Source organism: Halichoerus grypus, chromosome 10 (assembly GCF_964656455.1).
Source record: "Halichoerus grypus chromosome 10, mHalGry1.hap1.1, whole genome shotgun sequence".
Classification (NCBI taxonomy): Eukaryota; Metazoa; Chordata; class Mammalia; order Carnivora; family Phocidae; genus Halichoerus; species Halichoerus grypus.
This window is the reverse complement of record NC_135721.1, coordinates 59,388,037-59,409,047: the sequence shown is the minus strand read 5'-3', so window position 1 is coordinate 59,409,047 and position 21,011 is coordinate 59,388,037. Positions and strand designations below refer to the sequence as shown.

The following is a 21,011-nucleotide window of genomic DNA, read 5'->3' as shown; positions in this document are numbered from 1 at the left end:
TTTGGATGATGCTACCTGAAATACCATACTCTTCTAGTCATATTTTAAAAGGTGTTAGTCATAACCTGCTAATGACCAGTGTGAGCAATACTCCGCTACAACAATCTGCCAGGTAAAGGAAATGCTTTGAGTTAATAAAGGCGGTTCAGAGATGGAAAGGTTCCAACAGAATACTTACATAACATTCAGACACATCAGAATATTAAGTTAGAGGCAGAAGGCAAAGTGGAGATTGTCTACCAATTGGTGCAAAAAAGATGAAGAGATGATGAGATGAAGAAAGACATAAGGGAAAATAATACTGGAAATCAATTCCTTCAACAAATCTTTATTAAACACTTATGTTAAGTTCTGAGGATGAGCTGGTAAGCAAGACAGATATACCCTACTTGTGCGATAGGCAGCCCAGTAGATGTTTAAAAAGCTAAAATAACAATTTTTAAAGATTTTTTTTCCCTGAATTACTTGCATGAACATTTTAACATTCTCCCAAGTTGCAATTCTGTTTACCTGAACAAACAAACAAAAAAAGAGCTAATTGATGGATGGGACAGAAGGAATTTTTAAAGTAAAAAAATAGGGGGGACTTAATCTGATCTTTTAAAAAGTAGTCAGAAAACATTTTTAATGTTTATTATGTTCTAGACACATTTTAGGGAAGAGACGGCCATACAAAGGCCTATTTGGACAGAATTTTTAGACTTCAAAAATAAGAATTTTACAATTCTACAAGACTCACCAGGTAACAATAAAGCACCATCTACCAAGCTTTGAAGGACATGTTTTCAAATATGCCAGAACTAGGAAAATGTACCTCCTTTCTGAATAAGCTATTTCAAGACTCATTCTAGAGCAAGAGATGATCAGAAGGAAAAACTCAGCAGAGGGAGGTTGCAGCTGAAAGAGACCAGCAGTAAGCCCTGAGAACATCTCATTTGTAGGGGTGAGTCTGGATCACTGGTGTAAAGACAGTTATACTACAAGGAAAATGGACAAAACATTTGAATCCACTGAGTAAGAAATATAAATGGCTAGTGAAATACCACTGATCAGGGATATGTAAAACCACAAAGAAACACCACTTTCCCACCTATCATATTGATTTAAAAAAAACTTTTTTTTTTAATACTAGCCAAGGAACCAGATTGACAGAGGAACCCACTGACCAAAGTTGGGACAATTTTAGCATCAAAAGAATCATGACTGTAACTGATTGAAACATGCTAACTATATTAGAAAATGAGTCCATATGAAACTCAAAAAAAAAAAAAGAATAAAATAAGCAAGCAAATAAGAACTTCTTTGAAGGTGGCCATTATACCAAGTTCTTAACTCTGGAAGGGAAAGGAATATTTTTCCTTTGCAGTAGGAATCATATTGATATTGCAGAATAACCTAATAGTCCTAGTCAATGAGGAAAAGCTCTTCTTTCCAGAAAAATGCCAGCTATAAATGTAGACAGAATTGGAAAATCACAATTTCCCGCTAAGGAAATAATTAAGTCAATACTATCAACAGATGCTGAAACCATTAGGTGAAAGGTTGATGGACAGCTGGATATTCACCTAGTGCCAAAGTTATCACCCCACAGATTACTATTTAGTTCCAAGATGACTGTCAGTACCTAAACCCAGTGGTCAATCTTACTATCACCAATGATGGGACTACCAGAGGTTCATAATGTGACTCCTGGTGTGATGCGGTGTGTAGCCTGAATCTAATCAAGCCTTTAGATCCAGCTTCCAATAGGTGGCCCTCTTTAAGCCTCCCTAAATCCCTTGGCCCCTCTGTATTTCAATGATCTCTGTCTATGTTTGTCCTCCTCCACTAGACTGTGAACTCTGAAGGGCAGGAATTAAGTGTCTCTAGTGCCTGACACACAGTAGGTGCTTTTAGTTCTACAACAGAAGAATATCACTTATATTTGATTGTTTCCTCACTAAACTCTGAACTTCATAAGGTTAAAGAATACATCTGGTTTTATGCACCGTTAAGCCTCTAGTGCCTAACAATGCTTGGTTTTCAATAAATATTTTTGAAAGAATGAATGAATGAATAATTTTATAAGTAATCGCCTCTATTTCCTATGACTCTGAGTCACATTCCGAGAAAAAGCAGCTTCTTGACATCCTTTTCCTTGTAATGATTTAGTGTATTAAATTATTTCTTGGATTTATCCTCCTATTGCAAGCTGCTAGCGATTCTCCTTTCAACCCCCCTCAACTGCCGGAATGTCATAAATCAGGGGGAGGTAGAGATGAAGTGAACAGATTAGCCTCCAATTTACAAGTTCGCTTTTTCCCTGGGATAATTGTAGTCACACGTTCCTCGGTGTGACCCTATCACGACAGAATCTCCACGAGTGGATTGATTACGTATGATTATGACTAATTAAAGATGTAGGATAACGGAAGAGTTAAACTAGTATTTGCTAGGCAAGGTCGTGATCTTTTTAAAAATATAGTCTTTCATTAGTGAAACAAGGAAAATATGTTCCTAATTACATTCCAAGCGGTTTGCTTGGATTGACAGTCCCACGGACAAAGGAGGGTACAAAACGCTCCTTCCGACCGGCGTTTGCAGCCGGAGCCTGTGCCCCCGCCCATGGGCGGGACCACCGGAGCCTCCCGGGACCAAAAGGAGGAGGGGGCGGGGTCGAGGGCGGGTCCAGGCCTCCAGGGGCGGGGCCGCAGCGGGCGAGGGGCAGGCTGGGAAGCGGCGCCATATTGGCGTCGGCCGCGCTGTATTGTCATAAATAGAGCCGGTTTTGTGGTGTTTTCACTACTCGGTTGGATGCCTCGGCCGTAGTAAGTGAGAAAGTGAGCGAGCAAGCGAGCTACAAGCGACCGGAGGAAAGTCTACAGGAGGAGAAGGGAAGAGCAAGAACTTGACTCCAGAGAGAACGATACTCGCCGGTGAGGGAGACGCAGGAAGCGATGAAAGAGATGTCTGCGTAAGTGGTGGGGGGCGGCGGTTGGGGGCGAGGCGGAGAGGAGTGGGTTAGGGTGGTCGGCCCGGGACCGGTGTCCGTTCCCTGCCCCTCGCGCCCTGCCCGGAGCTCGCCCGAGTAGTCTCCTTCCCCGTTCCTGGCCGGTCGGCAAGGGCACCTCCCCTGCACCCGGAGGCTCACCTGGCCACCCCTGCACAGACTCGGGGACTCCTGGAGCCCCCATCTGCCCTCGCCTGTCCCGCCTCGGAGGACGCCCCCAGACAAGGGAGTGGCGGGAGAGGCGCGGGTGTCCGTGGGGAGAAATTGTCGGTCACTCTTCTGCCCCCAACACTGTCTGAGCCCGTCTCTGCTCCTGTCTGCATTGGCGCAAATACCATCCCCCTACCTCCCCCTCCTCCCTCCCGACCGGCTGTCTCCTGGTCTTCAGGAGTGAATGACCTATCCCAGCCCATGCGTTTCTTTTTAATAAAAGCTATGATCTTTTCGCCCTCCCCCGGCCTCCCCCATCGGCCCACAGTATATCTACCGGTCTATACCTCCTGCTCACACATTGATAAGTCAGAAACGGTTTCCATGCTTGGCAAGATTTTGTTGTAGCTCCTAACATTTTGGTTTATTAGGAAATAATTTAAACAAAAATGCAGAGAATAACATAAGCATCAATTGTGTAGTCACCATCCATCTCTCCCAAAGCATAACATCCTATATGTGTGTGGGTGTGTGTGTGTACATACATATCTTGATTTAAAAGAAATCAAGCATTACAGATATGTCTTAAGGATTCTCTTACCTCCTGTTATTCCATTCACCACCCTCCCCAGAGTTCCACACAGTCCTGAACTTGATGTTTATTGCTGCGTTTTTAAAAATGCTAAAACAACATATGTAAGTGTCTATAATAACGGGCATTATTTTACTTCTTTTTAAGCTTTTTATAACTAGTATCAAACTTGTCATTTTGCAACTTCTTTAGACAACATAGTATCTTTGAACTTTGTCCATGTTAATATTTTCAATTCTTATTAATTCATAATAACTACTGTATTGTATTCCATTGTAGGGATACACCCTAGTTTAGTCCTTTTCCTGATAGTGATTATTTGAGGTTGTTTCTAAGTTTTTAATGTTACAGTGTGGCAGTGAACATTCTTGTACGTGTTTCCTTGTACACTTGTACTAGAATTTCTCTAGGGTGTTTACTTATAAGTGAAATTGATGAGTTGAAGGGAATGTGGGATTCTTTTGCTTGGCTTCCCCCCAACCCCATGAGGGAGGTTCAGAACCATAGATTTGGAATTTTAGTGCCAGTAGGGTAGGAAGCTTTGATAGCCAACTTTTTCAGCATACAGATAAGAAAGGGGGACCCAAGATCATAGTGTCAGAACAAAGGTATTTGTTGAAGGGAGAATGGAGTGGTGGAAAGATCTTGGGTTTTGGAGCTCAGATTCTGGCTCTTCCTATCCCTTGGATCTTGGGTACTTAACCTATAAAATGGCATTTATTCGGTACCTACCTCTTAGGGTTGTTGTCGAAATTAATTGAATAATCACATATAATCAGTCTGTCCCATCCATTTACCATACATGTTTAAACACACACAGTCAATACCAAAATAGCTCTCTTAGAGGTAAAAAGCTAAATCTTTAAAAAGAAGTTCCTTGAAGTAGCTAATTGAAATTTTGTTTGTTCCACAGGAAAATTAGTAACAAAGAAATTAAAGTCGCTAGTATTGGTGTTTCCCTTTTGTTTCTTTGAATCATTTCTGAAGATATATAGGCTATTTTATCTTCCGTTTGATTCTCTCTCCTTACCTAATGAAATCTTTAGCTAAAGAGCATGCCTTCCTGTGAGAACTTAGTAGCAATAAGTCTGTTTTGACCAGTTAAAATTCAAAAACAATCACTACTGTATTTTCGTGTTATTGTTTACAGAGCTAATTTATTCATTTAAAAGACTGTTCTTTTATATTTTGAGATTACATTCTTACTGTTGTTGTTAAGGGTGCTGAACATTGAATGGTGAAGATAGATGGTAGGGTTAGTCGGTTATTGTGTACATTTATTTTTACTTTACTTTCTTAGCAAAATAAAAAGTTTTACCGACCCATGTTGGTCCCAAAATTTATTTTGAAATTACTGAAATCCAAACTCAGAAATTCGATTGTACTTTATTCAAGACTATAATATATATATATAAATATAAATATAAAAGCTAGAATCTTTTGGAGGTTGGCTTGTATTGTGCCGATAAAAATGTAAAGAATTTGATAGTTATTTAGTGTGAAAATGGTCTGGGTGCCAATCTAAATGTGGAGAACAATTAACTAGAGTCACAAAATGTTAGGACTATAAATTCTGATTTGAGCAAAGGATGTTAATGTAAGTTTCTCAAGGACAAATCTAGTTGTGATTTCTTTTTAAAAGCCAGGATATTTCACAAGGACCTTCTAATGGGATGTTTTTGTTTCTTTCCTGAGGGGGAAAGAACATTGTTCTTACTCAGAGCTTTCTTTCAAGTGGCTGACTGCTTTTCAAAGATTGAATATAGATGGTACTTGACTTAAGTCCGCAGGGTGTAGTGGAGGTGGCTCTGGCCCAGCTCCCATTCAGGCTTTTTGCATTTGAGCTAAGTGGTGCTGGCACAGTTGTCCTGATGCCAACACATGCTGCTTTTGGCTTGAAAAGACATCCTAACCATGAAAGCTGGAGGCAGTATGAATAGCCCTTCATCAAAATAAACACAAAATACCCTTCCCCCCCCCAAAAAAGTGCCTGCCCCAACCAAAGTACTAAGTAAACTTTTAAGATAGCTAAATTAATGAGTGGATTGAGAGATTAAATATATCAGTATGATATGATACTTTAAATTTTTTCTGCTGTTTCATTTTTCTTGAACAGAAACACCATGCTGGACAGCCAGCGTCAACAAAAGCATTATGGAATCACTTCTCCAATTAGTTTGGCATGTCCTAAAGAAATTGATCATATTTACACACAGAAATTAATTGATGCCATGAAACCCTTTGGAGTGTTTGAAGATGAGGAAGAATTGAACCACAGGTATGTCATTTAAAAATGCAAAATATTTTACAGTATGTTATTTAATCATTAATTCTGCAAATATAAAGTACCTCCCATGCCCCTGCCTAGGGATACAAAAAATGACAAAATGAAGAGAAATTTTGGCCCTCCTGGAGCTTATATTTTAGGTGGAGGTTAGGGGAAGAGACTAACAATTAGCCAGATAAATAAAATAAATACAATGTTACAAATGGCAAATGCTGCTGAGAAAAATGAAGCTGGAAGTGGAGGTTATCTGGAAGGCCTTATTGACATTTGAGCGGAATTTTCTTTTTCTTTTTTTTTTTAAGATTTTATTTATTTGACAGAGAGAGAACAGCGAGAGAGGGAACACAAGCAGCGGGGAGTGGGAGAGGGAGAAGCAGGCTTCCCGCTGAGCAGGGAGCCCGATGCGGGGCTCCATCCCAGGACCCTGGGATCATGACCTGAGCCGAACGCAGATGCTCAATGACGACTGAGCCACCCAGGCGCCCCTTGAGCAAAATTTTCAAAGTGAGAGAGGGAACTGTGTAGATATTTGAGGGAAGAGCATTCTAGGCAGAAGGTTTGAGGTGGGAGTGTACCTGGTATATTTAAGGAATTACATAGTAAGGTAACCCGGGTGTCCAGAGCAGAGTGAGTAAGCAGGTGAATATGAGCTTAAAGAACATGCGGTGGGAAGTTGCTTGGAGAACTAGGTCACTTAGGACCTTTAAGTCACTATAAAAGTTTTGGCTTTTACTGTGAGTCAAATTGGAAGCTGTTAGGTTTTTGAGCAGAAGATTGACATGATTTACTCATGTTTTAACACAATCACTCTGGCTGCTATATTGAGAATAGCCTGAAGAGGGATCAAGGGCACAAGTCAGGAGACTGGTTAGGAGGCTATTATAAGGATCCAGGGAGGAAAGGATGGGGGTGTTGAACTAAGGGGGATGTCAGTGGAGGTGATAAGAAGTAGAGTTGTGGATATATTTTTTTTTTTTTTTTTAAAGATTTTTTATTTATTTATTTGAGACAGAGAGAATGAGAGAGAGAGAGCACATGAGAGGGGGGAGGGTCAGAGGGAGAAGCAGGCTCCTTGCTGAGCAGGGAGCCCAATGCGGGACTCGATCCAGGGACTCCAGGATCATGACCTGAGCCGAAGGCAGTCGCTTAACCAACTGAGCCACCCAGGCGCCCAGAGTTGTGGATATATTTTAAAGGTAGGGTTGTTTAATGACTGGAATATGTGTGAGAGAGAGAGAGGTTAAGGATGATGCCAAGGTTTTGGGTCTTAGCACCTCAAAGGATGGAATTCCATTACCCAGAGAAGGCTGAGGGAGAAGCAAGTTTGGACATCTCAAGAATTCCATTTTTAGGGGCGCCTGGGTGGCTCAGTCGTTAAGCGTCTGCCTTCGGCTCAGGTCATGATCCCAGAGTCCTGGGATCGAGCCCCGCATCGGGCTCCCTGCTCGGCGGGAAGCCTGCTTCTCCCTCTCCCACTCCCCCTGCTTGTGTTCTCTCTCTCACTGTCTCTCTCTCTCTCTGTCAAATAAATAAATAAAATCTTTAAAAAAAAAAAAAAAAAAAAAGAATTCCATTTTTATATGTTAACCTTGAGATGTCTAAACTCTACTTTTCTTTTTTTAATGTGGATTTAGATATCCTGTTGGTTGAAAGTTTGGTTTAATACCAAACTGCTGTTACTAAGTGATACTATTTCATAAAAATTAGCCAATATTTAATTTACCCATTTTAATTATCCAAAGATCTATGACTGTAGGTGAGAGAATGCTAACCTCTACCACCACATTGAATTGATTTTATTCCATAGTAAGGCCAAGAAAGTTGACAATTCACTTGGCCTCTGCAGACTTATTGAAGGTAATTTTGATTTTTTATTAGGCTTTTTGAACTTTGAGAATAGCTCAAAGACCAAAATACTATCATCACATTTATCATTTCTTTGGAACTCTTAGGGACCTAAGAATGTCAAAGAGATGTGCCATGTATCAATAGATGTGACAGCATTAGCCCATGTATAATGTGCTTTTACTCTAACACCAACATTAAGGTTCTGCCTGTATGTTTAACTACTTTTTTAAATACTGTTTTTGGGTTTTCTTAGTTTTAACCTAAAGCATGTTATTTTTTATTATAGGCTTGTTGTTCTTGGTAAATTGAACAATTTAGTAAAAGAATGGATTTCTGATGTCAGTGAGAGTAAGGTAAGGCTCTAAACTACATTGAATTCACTTTCATTATGTCCTCTTCATTAGTCCTAGTAATAAGATGCAGGAGTTGAGAATAATCTGAAATAGCCTTTTTGGTATACTTGGTAATGAATTGGTCTAGACAGTTGAGTCTCTAAATAATGATAACGAGATAAATAAATGAGAATTTACCCCAGTGTCTAGCTACAATTCTACATAGATTTCCTGCTTGAATTACATGTAGTTTACCAAAATTTAAATATCAAGGGATTTTACTTTAAAAGCCAGATTTCAGACATCTTGTGAAATACCAGATCTGGCAACATTGGGCCTACCTTTGTGCAAGGCAGGAAGAGGTTTGAATGGATTTGGGCTCCTGCCCTCCATTGCCTTGTGGCCCCACCAATGCCTGCTCTCTGTCTGACACAGCACCTGTCATTTATCAGTCAGTTTCTGTGTTTCTTATGTATACCTTACCTTTGCATACTTGCCTGACCCCTGAGACATAGGAGTTTGCAAATCCTAATTTATAATTATGCAACTTTTTTCCCCTCCAGGAGCTTAACTATTTTTCTTCTAAAATAAGTACATTTTTCTTACTTTCTTAGAGTATTTTGAATGTAATTGAATTTTCATATGTCTGAGAATCATCACTGAATATTATTTTATTGGCTGTACTAAATTGAAATAGGGTGTGTGCAAGTGGTGATACTATTTGCCCCTTCACTGAGTGGCCCAGACTGTTGTATTTTAAGTTTTTGTTTGGTTTTTATAATTTTTATAGTTTTCCCGTCTTTCCCTTAACAATTAGCTGAAAGTTAATATATTAAAGCAGTCAGTGTGTCTCTCTGTAAACTCTTTCTGATCCTTAATCTGCCTGGATTTAGAAATTAGATAAGCACCTGTTAGAATTCTTTCTATTGTAAATTTTAGTATTTCTTTCTGTACCTATGGTATATGTTTAAAATTGTTTTGTGTTGTTTTTTTTTTTTTTTCAACCATGGACTCAGAATAAGGTCATGGGACTCTGCTAAGTCTGCAGTCATTGGGTTTAAATAAATGGTCTTTATGTTGTTTACTTTTGCTGCCAAACAGCTATCTGACTCATTTCTGAACTCTCAGGGTTATCAGTAGTTGAGATTTTCAGATAAGTTGAATTCTGAGCAGGTGAAATGCTAGTCATGAGTAACAAAAAAAATTCATGTTTGTTTTTCTGCTACTAGGTGATCAGCTCCATAAGAAAAAGACCTGTCTTGGTCACCTACATAATCTCAGGACAGAGCTCAGGCATTAAATAAATGTTAAAGGAATCTGTTATCCCTCTCTGATCAGCCCATAATTATTATGGGTGTGCAAACCAAATACTCAACTTGCTAGAATTATTTTAAAATCATAGTTAACAAGCTTTATGACTTACTGTGTGGTGTTCATGTCAAATATTGTGGTTGTGCCAAGTTCTTTGCTTCCATCCCTATTCTAGAATGCATTTGAGATAAATCAAGTATTATTATTCACAAAAGAGGCTATATTAATTTGTTGAGAGATGTACCTAATTTTCTTCACAGTTTCTTCGCAGTTAACAGAAAAATCCAGTAGTATTCTGTTTCAAGGTCAAAAGTTTTTTTGTTTTTTGTTTTTATTAAATTGCTTTTTCTCCCATTTTACTCACATTAATACTTAAATCTGCAAAAAGCAATCACTGGTTTACATTTAATTTCTAGGTATAAAAATGAAAGACTTTGCCATAATTTGGATTTCTTTTTTTAAGCAAAGTGAATAAAATAGCTCATTATAAAAATTTTTTAATTGGTTTTGACATCTTCCACTGCGTGGATAAAGCAATTTTTTTTTTTCATTTTCTGTATCAACTATTCCTTTTATTTATGCATATTTTAGTTCGGAAAATATCATAAGAATTTGAGTTAGATCAAAGATCATTTGACTGTTCCACATACAGTTGGGATATTTAAGCTATAAACCATCTAGAACTCAAACATCATTTTAGTTAAATACTGTGGTTTGTGATGAAAATATTTTACTCTGGTGTATCACTTTCTCATAAATCATGCAAGAATCTAGCTTTTCAAAGTAGGAAAGTAAACTAAAATAGAAAGTAGGAAGGTAAACCAAAAGATCCTATCTTCTCTATTCTTTTGATTCATATTAATAAATTTACAGACTTCTTTCTAGCTCTAAAATCGTGTGGTAATCTTAAACATTAATATCCATTAAACAGAGTAAGTAACAAACAGAATATCCTGTTGTATAGATAATTTCATTCAAGTTAATCAACGGATATTCTTTGAAACTTGCACTGGGCATTATTAAAAAAATAAGAGAAATAGTAGACACAGTTCTCATTTTCAAGGAATTTAAATACAGTTGAAGAGATGGGACATGTATTCAGGGGAAAAAGGTCAATAATAAATGTAGTATAAAAGAGGTTAAAGATAATAGTGGAGGAGCACAGAGGGGAAAGAGCTTGTTATGCAATGGGGGATCATCAGAGAATGCTTCATGAAAAAGGTGGAACTTTTGAACTTTGAAAAAAACAGGTGGTATTGAGATACCCAGAGAGGATGGGCAAGCATTTGAGATAGGGAGAATGGCAAGTGCGGTGGAAAGGAGACTGGATTATGTAACATGTTGGTAGTTGGAGCTTCAAAAGGGAAGATGAGGAGACAAGGCAAGAAAGATCCATAAGAGCATTATTGTGGAGATTCTCAGGATCCAAGGATCCTTACCTTAGTAGTCAGAGAAGAATAATGCATTAGCAAGTTTTGAGCAGAAGAATTATATAATAGAGTAAAAACATCATGTGAATTTTGTACAAAATGGAATAGGAGAAAATAAAGACTAAGGTCAAGAAGGTAGCTTAAGATTCTATTAAAGCCTAGATTTAAGGGCATAGTAGTTGAATAGAAAGGAGGTAACATGTGAGGGATATAAGTTAAGAATTGGTAAGCCAAGAAGAGTATGACTACAGGTATAGGTATTATGGAAAATGAAGAACAGAGAGAAATCAGAAGGGATACCTGGTTTATCATAGGAAGAATATTTCGTTTTAAGCATGAATATTGGAGTGGATCAAAATGTCTGAGTGAAAATACCTGATGGGAAGTTGGAATTGGCTCCAGAGAGAGGTAAAGAGTAGCCTTATAATTCTGGTACAGTCTAAAAAATTTCATTAAAGATGTTAGATTACCTCTCATAAGGAGGTCATGTCAGGATGACCACTTTCTTGCAGAAAGGTTGCAGAAATTCAATCAAGAAATTAAGCATATTTGTCACAAAAATAATGGGGAAGTGTAATGAGTTAAGTGTATGATACTATAGAGAGCTGAAAGTGCATTAGTTTGGTAGTTACGAGTTCCGTGGTGACTTCAGAATGATGGAGCCAAAGACACGCAATTGGAAGGGGATGAGTAGGGTCAAGTGATAAAAAATGTTTTTCTTAAGAGAGATGTATGCATGTATAGTAGGCTTGAATTTGTTTTGTCTTCCCTCTGGGAATACTCTCATTACTTCAAGCTGCAGCCCAAAGAGCTCTGAAGTATTTCAGAAATCTCAATTTCCCAAAGTTGACAAATACAGTATATATTGGTAGTATTTAGGCAATTTTTATGCTAAATAATTTCAACAATTGAATGTCATTTGTTTAATTTAATTTAATTTAATTTTAGAATCTCCCACCTTCTGTTGTGGCTACTGTTGGTGGTAAAATTTTCACGTTTGGCTCCTATAGGCTTGGAGTACACACGAAAGGTAACTGCTTTTCTGTGTTCTGATAAGAACTTTCAATAACAAGCTCTTATTTGTTATTCATAATTAGAAGTACAGAAGAAAAAACATTATCTCACTACTCAGAGCTAATCATTGTTAACATTTTCCTGTATTCATCTTACATATTTTCTTCTGTACATAATGTTTTTATGTTTTAACAAAAATGTAATACATACTTAATATAGTCTTAATTAGAAATACTTTGATTTGCAGGAGCTGACATTGATGCACTTTGTGTAGCTCCAAGACATGTGGAGAGATCTGATTTTTTTCAGTCTTTTTTTGAAAAATTGAAACATCAAGATGGCATTAGAAACTTAAGAGTAAGTATCCTCTGGTATTTAATATTTTGAACTCGTTAACAAAAGTTTGGGCTTATGATTATTGAAATATTTCTTTTTTTTTTTTTAAAGATTTTATTTATTTATTTGACAGAGACAGAGTGAGAGAAGGAACACAAGCAGGGGGAGTGGGAGAGGGAGAAGCAGGCTTCCCGCCGAGCAGGGAGCCCGATGCGGGGCTCGATCCCAGGACCCTGGGACCATGACCTGAGCCGAAGGCAGACGCTTAACGACTGAGCCACCCAGGCGCCCCTATTGAAATATTTCTTAAGAAGTTGCTGTATCGGGGCGCCTGGGTGGCTCAGTCGTTAAGCGTCTGCCTTCGGCTCAGGTCATGGTCCCAGGGTCCTGGGATCGAGCCCCGCATCGGGCTCCCTGCTCGGCGGGAAGCCTGCTTCTCCCTCTCCCACTCCCCCTGCTTGTGCTCTCTCTCTCGCTGTGTCTCTCTCTGTCAAATAAATAAATAAAATCTTTAAAAAAAAAAAAAAAAAGAAGTTGCTGTATCATTAAAATAACAGATGGTTAAGAACATGGGCTTTATTTATAGTTAATACAGATCTGGGTTTGAATCTAGAATCTACCACATATTAGCTCTTAGATTTTAAGTTACCTATTTTCTTTGAGCCTAGTTTCCTCAAAGCTGTTAAGATGGAGATGTAGTGATAACTTTTTAGAAGGTTTTTCTGAGGATCAATGAGATAATTGACATAAACATTGACTATAATATTTGATGAGTGGTTGATGCATATCAAATGATAGCTGTTAATATGTGTAAGATTCAGTTAGTCATTCTCTTTGGGCATATCTAGCCATTCATTCAGCAAATGAAATTTCAGCACCAGTGATATGTCAGATACTGTTCTTAGTTGCACAAATACAATAGTGAACAAGACATGGTTTCTGGGAGGGAGGGATTAGGAGAACTAAACAAACATAGCTTTAATACAATCTGAAGTGCTAGGGTAAGGTGAAGTTGAAAGGATCTGCATTATTTGGGCATCTGGGAATGGAGAAGGAGGTTAAGAATTTGTTAGGTTGGGGGATTAAGGAAAGCTGAGAAAGATGACATTTCTACTAAATCTAAATTACATTGATTGAATTTTTTTAATGGATTAATCATGAGCTCTGATTATATTTTAATTTCCAATACTAGCGCTCTTTGTAAATAATCAGTTTTCAATTTAATCTCAACAAATAGTAAGTACCCAGGTGATAGCAGTTCTGCCTGCCAGTTTCTGATGAATATTTTTAGGAGGGTAATAAATTAGATCACCACTGTCATGACATTTTCTGTATCTTAAATAACACAATCACAGAGTAGAAGCACTTATTTGGAATGTGAGACCAAGAACATTTTCACTTTTTAGCAAAGGTATTCACATTATTGGCAGTTAGGAAGGATAGAGAAAGGATTATACCTTTAAGGGATTATTTAGGGACGCCTGGGTGGCTCAGTCAGTTAAGAGTCTGCCTTTGGGGTCCTGGGATCGAGTACCACATCGGGCTCCTTGCTCAGCGGGAGGTCTGCTTCTCCCGCTGCCTGCTCTGCCTGCCGCTCCCCCTGCTTGTGTTCTCTCTCTGACAAATAAATAAAATTTTTTAAAAAATAAATAAAGGATTATTTATATGTTCTAATTCTTGTCCTCTTTTGTAGGCTGTAGAAGATGCCTTTGTACCTGTTATAAAATTTGAATTTGATGGAATTGAAGTAAGTGTTTAATATTTTTTCTGACTTTGCAACTGAATTAATACATAAGGCTTTTTTCAGTTTTGTTTTGTTTTTTTTAAAATCAGACTGACAAAGACACATATTTTAAAGAATCAAATAGTTTTTAAATAGTTCCTCACCTTTCTTTCTCCTGTATCTATTGACTTCTCACTGTGGAAAATGAACCAGCTTCCATCCTTACCCCATGATTTTTATATACACCCTTCTTATTCCTATAATCTAAAATAATTATGTTATAATTTTGATTGGAGCAATATTCAGTGTTTACATTATTATGATCTTATAAATAATGTTCAAAACTGAGCACAGAGTATACTAAATTATCATTCTTTGTGGCATTTTGTTTCTTGGGAGTTAATAATTGTTTTGCATTTTGTTTGCTTGGTTTTTATACTTAACACTAATTCAAAGTCAGTCTTTGCTAGCTGTCTGAATCTCCTCTAAATAGATTTAGATTTCTCGGGTGTTCTGTCATTATCATCTTGAAAAAAATACATGAGTCTTCTCACATGTAGGATTCCACACCGATTGTTCTCCATGAAGGATAACCAGCTGGCCTCCTGGATCTTCCTTTACTATCATCCTGGGATTTCTCTTCTTTTTTGACTTACTGTCATTTTAGTGGCACTCATCCACTAGCTTCCTGAGAAAGAGCACATATTTTTGAGATCCTGCATGTTTAAAAATGTCTTTATTTGGTTCTCACACCAAAATAATAGTTTGGCTGAGTATAGAGTTCTAGGTGGGAAATGTATCTCAGAATTTTGGGCTTTGCTTCATTTTCTTCTACCTTTCATGCTGTGTTGAAAATGTGATGCCATTTTGATTTCTCGTCCTTCGTGATCTGTTTTGTCTCTTTAGACACTTAATATGATCTTTTATTCCTGGGCTTCATAGTTGTAAAATTCATGGTAATGTACTTTGGTATGTGTCTTTTCAACTAAATATGCTAGGCACTTAGTAGTCCTCTTCCACTTTGGAAATTCCTGTCCTTCCATTCTTGGAAATTGTATTGAATTCTATTGGATTTCCTGCCTTTGTTTTCTCTCTTTTTTCTGTATATTGGACCACCACATATTTATATTTTTCTTCTGCTTGTGGGGGTTTTCTCCTCTTTCAAGCTTCCTATTGTTTTCCATTTCTGCTGTCATATTTTTAATTTCTAAGAATAACTTTGTTATTTTTCTAAGTGTTCCTTTCTATTTATGTATGTATTTATTTACAGCCTCCTATCCTTCTTTCCTGGATAGAATATTTTTTATCTCTGCTTTCTTAAATCTGCTAAGTCTGTTACCACTTATCCATCTGCTTCCATAGTTTTTGCTGTTGTCTCCTTTTAGTCCCTTCGTCCTAGTGGAATATGCCTTTAAAAACAAAACTAAATAAAAAACAGAATGAATTGTTACTGATATTTTAGTGGGGTTTCAAGAGGGAGTGAATGTAAATGTGTGTTGGATCTGCCATCTTTATCTAGAAATTCATTCATAAGATTTTGATGTTCTTTTTAATGCTTGGCATATATGCTAAAATTAAAATGCTTTCCCTTAATTTGCAAATTTAATTACCCTCACAAAACTTTGCAGTGATTTTCCCATGTGAGATTGCCTACATAAGCTTTTTTAAGTTTTGGTAGAACTTCCCAAACTAATAATTAGAACTTTATACTTTTGAGGTTGGGGTGGGGGGTGCGGAGAATGGACTAGAAGGAGAAAAAGTAATATTTTTCTCTTTTTTTGCATCTTTCCAAAGATTGATCTAGTCTTTGCAAGACTGGCAATTCAAACCATATCAGATAATTTAGATCTAAGAGACGACTCTCGACTGAGAAGCCTTGATATAAGGTGTATTCGCAGCCTAAATGGTAAGCTTCTAAAAAAAAATCTCAGATATCTGCTTGAAAACAATTAGACAAAGAGATCTTTTTTGCAGAACTATTAATGGACTTTTTAAGGACTTGGATTAACTCAGCTAAAAATGATGTGATTTTCTTTATATAGATAATCTGACCACATTTAGGCATTTTAAAAGACATGCATTTATTTGAAACGTTTATGTTTGTAGTAATGGTGCGCAGACTTAATGGTCTCAGGACCCCTTTGCGCTCTAAAAATTTATTGAGGACCCCAAAGATCTTCCATTTATGTGGAATCTATCAATAGATTTTAGATTTTATGTGGAATATCTGTCAATATATACCATATTAGAAATAAAAACAGGAAATTTTAAAGTATTTATTTCAAAATAAGAAACCCATTCTAAATGAATATAAATAGTTTTTATGTGAGAATGGCATTTTTTTTTGCATTTTTGCAAATCTCTTTGACTTAATGGAAGATAGCTAGATTCTCCTATCTGTTTTTTCAGTTAATTTCTTGTAATGTTTTGATTGAAGCACAGGAAGAATCTGACCTCTTAAAGATACATAATTGGAGAAGGGAGGAGAATTTTAATAGCTTTTTCAGAAAACTGTGGATATTCTTTGATAATACAGCAAAACTTGACCAGTGACAATATCTTTTTTCTTTTCAACAGCTTTATTGAGGTATAATTACGTGTCATAAAATTTGTTCTTTTTAGGTGTACAGTTCTGTAGTCTTTACCATATTCAGAGTTGTGCACCACAATCCAATTTTAGAACATTTTCATCATCTTCAAAAGATCCCTCTTACACATTTACAGTCATTCTCCTTTCCAACCCCCAGTCCTAGGCAGCCACTGTTCTACTTTGTGTCTATAGATTTGCCTTTTCTGGACATTTCATGTAAGTGAGATCATGCAATATGTGGTATTTTGTGTCTGGCTTCTTTCACTTAGCATAGTGTTTGTGAGGTTTGTCCATGTTTGTAGTATATATCAGAAGTTTGTTCCTTTTTATTGGTGAGTAAAAGTGTTTTTTAAAGGTTAATTTGAATATCGGATCTAAAACCACATCAATTAACTTTTTATATTCTTACATTAAAATCTATTGGTCTGTCTTATTCTTTGAATGGATCTTTTACCCATACATGATTTTGTACTAGCAAGCCTTAGTCATTTGGAAATTACTGGTTCACAAAGTTATTTGGATCTTCAAAATGTTAACACACATTTCATTATAAAATATCCAGGAAAATCACATTCATTAATATCACCACCAATCTCATCAGAAAAGTCTTTACATATTGGAAAGCTGTCAGGCTCACAGTAGCAGATACTAGTTGTCCAAAATTCTAATTTTTACCGAAAGCTCAAATTTTATTATTGGTAACAAGTTTTGTCATTTGTTTTCCTTAAAATGAGGGACTCACTTTGTTCATTTTTTAGGATTCTTCTAAGTAAAACTGGTGTTCCTTGAAAAAAACAGGTAGTTCAGCTTTCTTTAAACTTGCTCAAACATTGGATGGGCCCCTCTCCTGTTTTCTAACTTCAAATGTGTGGTGGTGAAGGTAATTGTTTAATAGTACAATTTGTTGTTAAAGCTTTGGTACTAGCAGTTTTTACCCACCACTGCTTTTGCACCGTTAATGCAAATGTTAACACAGTAAAGAGGCAAAGTTTTATTGTTATTATAAAAATAGGTTTGACAAACTTAAAAAAAAAAGGTTAACCTAGCATTCCCAAGGGTCCAAGACTGCACTTTGAGAACAAAACACTGGCTTGTAGCATCTTTTATCATTGCATTTTTATTGTACTTTCAGAGTACAACAGTAAATCACAGTATTTGTGAAATAAGGTGTATGTTAAAGCAATAACAGTTTTATAAGTTGGGGACATTTGATTAACAGTAAAGATAAATGGTGAAGAAAGCTAAAGATATTCAGATCCATCTCTTATTTTAATATTGAATTACATTACCCGTGCACTTTTTAATTCTTTAAAAGCAAAGTAATTTCTCATCTATGTGCTAAATTTCAAATACATAGAGAAAATGGCCCACATTTTATTATCTTTGATAGTTTCAGCATTTGAGAGTCTGGAAATTAGAAGGGTGTCTGAATTAACTAGATTTTGTTGCATAATGAAAAATGAATGCTTTATCTTTTTCAGGATGTAGAGTTACTGATGAAATTTTGCATTTAGTGCCAAATAAAGAAACTTTTAGACTCACCCTAAGAGCAGTCAAATTATGGGCAAAACGTAAGTATCCCACATCTTTTAAGCTTGCATTATAAAATTACAGTTTTCAGTTGCTAATGATAGAAGCACATATGGAAACTCCTGAGCCTATTAATTCTGTTGGGGATTGAGGTCCAGTAGATTTTGGAGAATCCTGTTTCTTTTTCAGGTACAGTGGTTATGATGCTCTGATGTGTGACTCTACCTCCTTGTTCCTTGGTTGAAAACTAAACCTCCTGACTTCCCATCTCAGGTTTTAGCCAAGCAGTCAGGATGAGTTAGAACTGGAAGAGTGAAACCCTCACTGTTCTTCACGTTCTCTGTGGGCAGGACCATCTCATTCATCTTTGTCTCCCCATTACCAGTAGCATGTAGCTTGTAGTAGGTATTCGGTAAATTTATTAAATGAAGAACCTACAGTGATAGTTTCAACTTCTTTTTATTTTTACGTTGTGACACTTTTCTAATAAAGGCTGGAACTAATTTATATATATACGTAGCATATGGTTCATAAAAGGCCCAATCCTGAGCTGGCACAGCTCATTTTCTATTATTTGTAACTACATTTAAGTAGTACTATACTTCCGGCACCAGGTTTTACATAGTCTAAAACGTACTCTCCAATAAAACTTTTTGTGATGATGGAAATACTTCATATCTGTGCTATCCAAAAAGTAACCATGTGGCTATTGAGCACTTGAAATGTGCAACCAAGGAACTGAATTTTAAAATTAAATTACAATTTAAAATTAAACAGAATCTCAGAGAAGTAAAAGCATATGTCCACACAAAAATTTGTACACAGGGTGCCTGGGTGGCTCAGAAAGTTAAGCATCAGACTCTTGATTTGGCTCAGGTCATGATCTCTGGGTCCTGGAATCAAGCCCTGCTTTGGGCTCCACACTCAGGGGAAGTCTGCTTCTCTCCCTCTGCCCCACCCCCACTCTCAAACACTGTTCTCTCTCAAATACATCTTTAAAAAAAATTGTGCACAGATATTCATAGCATTCTAGTCATAATAGTCAAAAAGTAGAGACAACCTTATGTTCATAAACTGATGATACATCCATAATATGGAATATTACTTGGCAATAAAAAGGACTGAAGTAAATTCTATTTATATGAGATGTCCAGAATAGGCAAATCTATAAAAGATAGAAGAATAGTGCTTGCCTAGGTCTGGGAGGATTGGGAACAAGTAGGAGGGGAGTGACTGTTAAAGGTTTCTCTTTGGGGTGATAAAAGTGTTCCAGAATTGATTATGGTGGTGGTTACACAACTCTGTGAATATACTAAAAGCCATTAATTTTTAACCTTTTACATGGATGAATCCTGTGCTGTGTGAATGGTATCTCCATAAAGCTGTTACCAAAAAAAAAAAAAAGCTATATGTGACTTGTGGCTACCATATTGGAAGTACGCATCCAAAAAGACATTAGACAAGTAGGATTTATCCTTGGGTTCAGTTACCTTGTATAGTCAGGATAAAGTAATTTGCAAGAAAGGGATATCACAATTTTTCTTGACTTACAGATTGAATTAAATATTATGTCTTGTCAATTCTTAGATGCACATTTTACACATTTAACATATCTGAAATTGACATTTTGTATCTTTTCTTGCTTAGTGGGACATAAAGTAATGCTATATTATGTAATTGAGGATCTAATAGGTTTGATGAAATATGGTAATACTTTTTTATAGATTACTGTAAGAAACAATTTAAGAGAAATGAATAATATCAATGGTGTATTTTACTTTTCGAAGAGGTATCCAAATTCTGCAAAATACTGAAGTTAGTCCAGCTTTACACTTGATTTTAAAATGCCCATGAATATGATTACTAATGAAATGTTTATTCTTCCTACTTGTAGACCCTCCAGATATCTTTCCTCCTTCCTTTCATTTCTTTCTCAACCATAGCTATTGAAAAGGGGGAAATTCCAGTGTTATATCAATAGAGCCCAGTTGGGCAGTCAGAACTGAGGCAGGGAACTGAGGTGTCTGTTTTGGTGAAGTAGGGGGATAAGATGCAGTTCATGGTTTACTAATAAAACTGTGGACCTAGCATGAAGGTCTGCTTATTGATTGTATAATGTTATTTCCAGAGGGGAAAAGCTAACTAAGCAATAGTCTTAGGAACTAAGTTATCCTATTCCTTATAGTTGAATGTCACGGATAGTAGATCCTAACAATAATTAACAGATATATTAACTTTCTAGGACGTGGTATTTATTCCAACATGCTGGGATTCCTTGGTGGTGTCTCGTGGGCCATGCTAGTTGCAAGAACTTGCCAATTATATCCAAATGCAGCGGCTTCCACTTTAGTTCATAAGTTCTTTTTAGTTTTTTCCAAGTGGTAAGTATTCATATGCATACTTTAACTATTTCCTAACTTCTGCCTTTATGTAAGTTCGTTTGGCAATTTAAGAGATACACATAGACTTTCTCTGTTGTCTTAACATTCCTTTTAAGTTAAAAGTTTAAAGACATCAAATTTGAGACAATGATGAGACACCAGATGGCGCTTTCTTCTGGGGTTGGGAGGGGTCTGTAAATGTAGGCTTTTAGCTTGAGAGTGGTCGCAATAGATTTGGCTCTGATTACTAGCTACATATAGATTAATGTCTCATATGTAAAATGGAGGTGATAATCATAGCTACTATGTGGATTTATTAGTATTTTCAGTAAAGTTAGCTCTTGCTGCTATTAAATTATCAGAGTTAAATCCATGAAAGCAAATAGAAGGGGAAAACTCAAATTTTTTTCTAAGATTTATCTATCTATTTTAGAGAGTGGGGGCTGGGCAGAGGGAGAGAGAGAAAATCTTAAGCAGGCTCCATGCCCAGTGCAGAGC

At 36.8% G+C, this 21,011-nt stretch overlaps 1 protein-coding gene across 3 annotated transcripts in view; it reads left to right on the top strand.

Annotated features, from left to right (window-relative positions):
• Positions 1 to 2,702: 2,702 nt before the first annotated feature.
• PAPOLG (poly(A) polymerase gamma) overlaps positions 2,703 to 21,011 on the top strand; it is a 31,077-nt gene continuing 12,768 nt past the window's right edge. For 2 of the 3 annotated variants that reach the window (XM_078056524.1, XM_036077010.2), the window contains exons 1-9: positions 2,718 to 2,953; positions 5,848 to 6,009; positions 8,153 to 8,219; positions 11,888 to 11,969; positions 12,201 to 12,310; positions 13,983 to 14,036; positions 15,807 to 15,918; positions 18,084 to 18,173; positions 20,375 to 20,513. In XM_078056524.1, the coding sequence (XP_077912650.1) occupies positions 2,937 to 2,953; positions 5,848 to 6,009; positions 8,153 to 8,219; positions 11,888 to 11,969; positions 12,201 to 12,310; positions 13,983 to 14,036; positions 15,807 to 15,918; positions 18,084 to 18,173; positions 20,375 to 20,513 (833 nt within the window). In that variant the 5' untranslated portion in view covers positions 2,718 to 2,936. Of the gene's footprint in view, positions 2,954 to 5,847; positions 6,010 to 8,152; positions 8,220 to 11,887; positions 11,970 to 12,200; positions 12,311 to 13,982; positions 14,037 to 15,806; positions 15,919 to 18,083; positions 18,174 to 20,374; positions 20,514 to 21,011 lie in introns of all 3 variants that reach the window. The other variant, XM_036077009.2, reaches the window with a different exon arrangement.